Source organism: Zalophus californianus, chromosome 15 (assembly GCF_009762305.2).
Source record: "Zalophus californianus isolate mZalCal1 chromosome 15, mZalCal1.pri.v2, whole genome shotgun sequence".
Lineage (NCBI taxonomy): Eukaryota > Metazoa > Chordata > Mammalia > Carnivora > Otariidae > Zalophus > Zalophus californianus.
This window is the reverse complement of record NC_045609.1, coordinates 17,555,738-17,561,737: the sequence shown is the minus strand read 5'-3', so window position 1 is coordinate 17,561,737 and position 6,000 is coordinate 17,555,738. Positions and strand designations below refer to the sequence as shown.

Sequence of the window (6,000 nt, the reverse complement as noted above, 5' to 3'; positions counted from 1 at the left end):
AATATCCTGAGTATGTTCTGCCCAGGAGAGAAAGGAGGGCCATTTGAAAGATGGCAAAAACGGGACTGGGGGGGCCCTCCAGACTTGGTGCCCCTCTAGAGTGGACACCCGACGAGACAGGCACATCTAGTTTGGATGCTAAATTAAGTGGAGAGGTGACTGAGGATGGCAGCCGGGCAGAAGAATAAATCAAATCAAATAGGCCAGCAGTTATCCAAGTGAAATGGGCTTACAACCCTGGATATTAATGAGGCTTTTACTTTAAACAGATATGTTTAATCAAGCAATGCTGATCCATATTGGGAGCTGGAGGGATTATGGTGATTGTGTTTGGCTGGGTTATCCCGTGTAAGCAGGAGGGGTCAGCAGAGCGGGGGGATCCCCAGACGGGGTGCGGGCTGTTGCGGGTGGTGGGAAATAAACATGCTTCCTCCCCTCTTCTGGGGTTGCTGCGAGCCCAGGTCCTAGTTGCTGGTGGCCGGCGTCTACATCCTGTGAGCAGGAGGGCAGGAGGCTAGGCTGGGAAAGCCTCAAGGAAGGAGAGGAGTAGAGTGACAAGGGACACAAGCCAGCGAGGAGGGAGATGCCACAGCATCACCCAATACACATTAGTCTCTCTCCTTTTATAAATACGATGCTAATGGTGGAGTGGGGGGGGGGGTCACTGAGAGGGAAGGAAGAGGGGAGTGAAAAGCTGTGTAAGTCACGGTGCTTGGCCATTCCCCCTACACACACCTACCCCTGGGGGCGGGGTGTGTCCTGGAAATGACAATACTCCTACTGGACCACGGAGTTTTGTACTGGCTGTGTTAGTGCCGTAGACACTAGGAGCTTGCAGGCAGTGCTGCTTCTGGGGGAAAACATGACCAAGTGAGCAACCTTCTGGAATCTCCTTCCCTGAAAATGTTAGCCAGAATGGTGGCTTAGAATCTGGTGTTTGAGAGTATGACACAGACCCACAAAATACAATGTTCAAATCAAGTCATAAAATATGGTGTGCTGTGTAATGCACTTTATAGGTCACCTTTGTATAAAAGAAAATGTATTTCCCCATTTTCTTTTTAACCAAAGCCTTCCACTTCTGCAGGTGGGCACCTCCGTAGTCAGCGCCAGCCCGGAAATCTGGGAGGAGCAGGGGTGGGGTCCTGGTGATGGTCCTTTCTGACACCAGGAAGCTCACCTGCCTGGGGGGTGGGGAGTGTGCCTCTATATCTCTCCCCTCTTTGCCACCAGGGCTCTTTTAGACCTGTGGTGGAGGATCCTGCATGTCTTTGGAAGGAATAAAATAATGCATTTAGTTTCCCGTAGAGCAGGGCAAAACTCATTCACTTCTGAGTGTTCTCCCTCCCTCTGCCCCAAGCCAAAGTGAGGACAACATTCCTCTCAGGGACCAGAGGGGACCTCCTTCTGCCCAAGAGTCTTGTGTGGGTTTATTAAATATTGCTACAAACACTCCCTCCATGGAGACTTGGGGTCTTTGTCCCCTTCTCTTGCACTGGAGTGGGTGGCGACTCTTTTTCAACCTACAGAATGGCAGGAGTGGCTGGACGATGAGGAGCGATGCTGTTTCCACACCATTTGCTGGGACATTGGTTTGTGGAGTCTGGAGGCCACCATGCTGTGGCAAGTCCGGGCCCCACAGGGAGTCTGTGTCTAGGTGCCCCTGTCAACAGCCCCCACTGAGCCAAACTTTCCAGTCTACCCAGTCTAGGTACCAGACTGGGTGGGAGGTTTCCAGCAGGGAAACTTTCAGTAAGAGAAGACAGCTGTGGACATTTCTAGTCACTGCCGTGGCGGTCTCTCCAGCTGTGGCCCCGATGTCAGGGAGCAGAGACAATTCATCCCTGCTGTGCCCTGTGGCATCCCTGACTCAGCATCGTAGCATCAAGAACGGGTGTCTGACCCCCTTATGTTTTGGGATGACCTGCTAAGCAGCAGTTGCAGCTGGGGCAGGTCTCAAGGGAAGACTGCCTGGGGAGTATCAGGAGGGCTTGGCTTAGCATTTTTGGAGGTGGAGGGAATTTTGGCCTGACTTTGAAGAATCACAGAAAAATGCCATTTAAAAGGATGTTACTCGGGGCACCTGGGTGGCTCAGATGGTTAAGTGTCTGCCTTCGGCTCAGGTCATGATCCCAGGGTCCTGGGATCGAGCCCCACATCGGGCTCCTGGCTCGGCGGGGAGCCTGCTTCTCCCTCTCCCTCTGCCTCTCTCCCTGCTCATGCTCTCTCTCTCTTTCTCTCTCTGTATCTCTGTGTCTCAAATGAATAAATAAAATCTTTAAAAAATAATATAAATAAAAATAAAAAGATGTGCCCCACCCCCGTGTCTCCTGGGCCGGTGGTGGTGGCCGGCCGGGGAGGCAGCCTAGGCGCACAGTAATGGCAGCGCTGTGAGCTGGGGAACACGAGCTGACAGCCGCTGCCACCCACCTTCCTCGCCGGGGGCTTCGTCCTTCACTCCTTCGGGCTGCCTCCCCCCTTGTCTCCTGTCCCTAGTCCCACTTCTGCAGAAGATTTCAACACTAAACTTGCACAATGTCTTTGAAACCAAGAGTAGTAGATTTTGATGAAATATGGAACAAACTTTTAACGACAATCAAAGCTGTTGTCATGTTGGAATACGTCATAAGAGCAACATGGAACGATCGCTTCTCAGATATCTATGCTTTATGTGTAGCCTATCCTGAACCCCTTGGAGAAAGACTTTATACAGAAACTAAGATTTTTTTGGAAAATCATGTACGGCATTTGCACAAGAGAGTTCTGGAGTCTGAAGAGCAAGTACTTGTTACGTATCATAGGTATTGGGAGGAATATAGCAAAGGTGCAGACTATATGGACTGCTTGTATAGGTATCTCAACACCCAGTTTATTCAAAAGAATAAATTGGCAGAAGCTGACCTTCAGTATGGCTATGGTGGTGTAGATACGAATGAACCACTTATGGAAATAGAAGAGCTAGCATTGGATAGGTGGAGGAAATTGATGGTTGAACCACTTCAGACCATCCTTATCCGAATGTTGCTCCCAGAAATAAAAAATGATCATGGTGGAGAAGACCCAAACCAGAAAGTAATCCATGGGGTTATTAACTCCTTTGTTCATGTTGAACAGTATAAGAAAAAATTCCGCTTAAAGTTTTATCAGGAAATCTTTGAGTCTCCCTTTCTGACTGAAACAGGAGAGTATTACAAACAAGAAGCTTCAAATTTATTATAAGAATCAAACTGCTCGCAGTATATGGAAAAGGTTCTAGGTAGATTAAAAGATGAAGAAATTCGATGTCAAAAGTACTTGCATCCAAGTTCATATACTAAAGTGATTCATGAATGTCAGCAACAAATGGTAGCAGACCACTTACAGTTCCTACATGCAGAATGTCAAAATATCATCCGACAAGAGAAAAAAAATGACATGGCAAATATGTATGTCTTATTTCATGCTGTGTCCACTGGTTTACCTCATGATTCAGGAGCTGCAAAATCATATCCATGATGAGGGCCTTAGAGCAACCAGTAATCTTACTCAGGAAAATAGGCCAACACTATTTGTAGAGTCAGTTTTGGAAGTACATGGTAAATTTGTTCGACTTATCAACACTGTTTTAAATGGTGATCAGCACTTTATGAGTGCTTTGGATAAGGCCCTTACATCAGTTGTAAATTACAGAGAACCCAAGTCTGTTTGCAAAGCACCTGAACTGCTTGCTGAGTACTGTGACAACTTATTAAAGAAGTCACCAAAGGGGATGACCGAGAATGAAGTAGAGGACAAACGCACGAGCTTCATTACCGTTTTCAAGTATATCGATGATAAGGATGTTTTTCAAAAGTTCTATGCAAGAATGCTGGCAAAATGTTTAATTCATGGGTTATCTATGTCTATGGATTCTGAAGAAGCCATGATCAATAAATTAAAGCAAGCCTGTGGTTATGAATTTACCAGCAAGCTACATCGGATGTATACAGATATGAGTGTCAGTGCCGATCTCAACAATAAATTTAACGATTTTATCAAAAATCAAGACACAGTAATAGATTTGGGAATTAGTTTTCAAATATATGTTCCACAGGCTGGTGCATGGCCTCTTACTCAGTCTCCTTCATCTACATTTGCAATTCCCCAGGAATTGGAAAAAAGTGTACAGATGTGTGAATTATTTTACAGCCAGCATTTCAGTGGAAGGAAACTGACATGGTTACATTATCTCTGTACAGGTGAAGTTAAAATGAACTATTTGGGCAAACCATATGTAGCCATGGTTACCACATACCAAATGGCAGTTCTTCTTGCCTCTAACAACAGTGAAACTGTCAGCTATAAAGAGCTTCAGGACAGCACTCAGATGAATGAAAAGGAACTGACAAAAACAATCAAATCATTACTTGATGTGAAAATGATTAACCATGATTCAGAAAAGGAAGACATTGATGCAGAACCTTCATTTTCATTAAATATGAACTTTAGCAATAAAAGAACAAAATTTAAAATTACTACATCAATGCAGGAAGACACACCACAGGAAATGGAGCAGATGAGAAGTGCTATAGATGAGGACTGGAAAATGTATCTCCAGGCTGCTATAGTTTGTATCATGAAAGCATGGAAAGGACTTCGTCATAATGCCCTCATTCAAGAGGTGATTAGCCAGTCAAGAGCTAGGTTTAATCCTAGTATCAGCATGATTAAGAAGTGTATTGAAGTTCTGATAGATGAACAGTACATCGAACACAGCCAAGCTTCAGCAGATGAATACAGTTACGTAGCGCGATGTCGCTCTCTTCTAGGGTGGGTGTGAGAAGATCATTGCCATCACCATTTGGTGTGTTCCTGTGGGAAAAAGCAGGCCTGTGCCTCCATAATTTGGTCATTTGGCAGCCCCTGTTTTTCTCCTGTTTACAACATCACGAGTGCCATGTCATGAGCATCAGAGAAAATGCCTAGAGATATTTCAAGCTCATGTCATTATGACATTTCTTAAAACTTTATTAAAAGAATGAGTGAAGTATTGCTGAAATGTGGAAATTTTTTTTAATGTATCTTAAAGGACATAAAATAAAAAATTTAAATATTGTAATATGACAGATAACCCAATAATTGTATCTACATTAAAATGACAAACATGATAATGCTGCTTGTCAAATAAAAAAAATTAAGAAATTAAAAAAATAAAAAAATAAAAAGATGTTACTCTCACCCCTTAGGATTTCATTGCTTTACGATATCTCATTAGGTCATCCTAAGGACCTCAGAGGGCAGGGTGATTCTGAAGAGGGAGAACTGACTCTCGGGGATATCAGGTCCCAGTCGTCCAAGCTTGCACAGGAACACCAGACAGAGCCCCTGGGCACTGGGTCTGGGAACTGCAACGCTCCCGATCTCTCCTGCCCTGTCAGACTGCTTGCCTGTTTTGTGGGGCTCTACTTTTGTGTTGTCTTGTATTTAAGTTTGAGGAATTGGAAGAGCCCAAAGCCTGAGAGTATGTTATGGTCTACCCCTTTTATAGATTAAAACAAAAATCGTGGCATCTGGGTGGCTCAGTCAGTTAAGCGACTGCCTTCAGCTCAGATCATGATCCCAGAGTCTCAGGATCGAGTCCTGCATCCGGATCCCTGCTCAGTGGGGAGTCTGCTTCTCCCTCTGGTCCTCCCCCTCTCTCATGTTCTCTCTCTCACTCTCAAATAAATAAATAAAATCTAAAAACAAAACAAAACAATTCAGTAAGTTGCCAAAGATAAACTTGAAGTCCATTTAGATGTAAATAATACTCATAAAATTACTAAAGAATGTTGTTGAAGAAAGGGAACCAAAGACTTCTATGTAGGCTTACATGTGTTTGGAAGGGGAAACACATAAATTGTTCCTTTCATGTGAAGAATAGCTTATGGTTGGTGACAAGGGCCAAAAATGTGTCCTTTCCCCAGATATGTATGTTGATGTTCTAATCCCCGGGACCTCACAATGTGACCCTACTTGGATGTCAGGTCTTTAAAGAGGTGA

The 6,000-nt window shown here is 44.5% G+C and overlaps 1 protein-coding gene across 1 annotated transcript in view; it reads left to right on the top strand.

Moving 5' to 3' along the window:
• The first annotated feature begins 2,387 nt into the window (after window positions 1-2,387).
• The window catches only part of LOC113920662 (cullin-2-like), a 50,111-nt gene continuing 46,498 nt past the window's right edge, over window positions 2,388-6,000 (top strand). Inside the window, 2 exon segments of the mRNA XM_035724326.1 lie at window positions 2,388-3,464; window positions 3,466-4,762. Of these exon segments, the coding sequence (XP_035580219.1) occupies window positions 2,536-3,464; window positions 3,466-4,762 (2,226 nt within the window). The 5' untranslated portion in view covers window positions 2,388-2,535.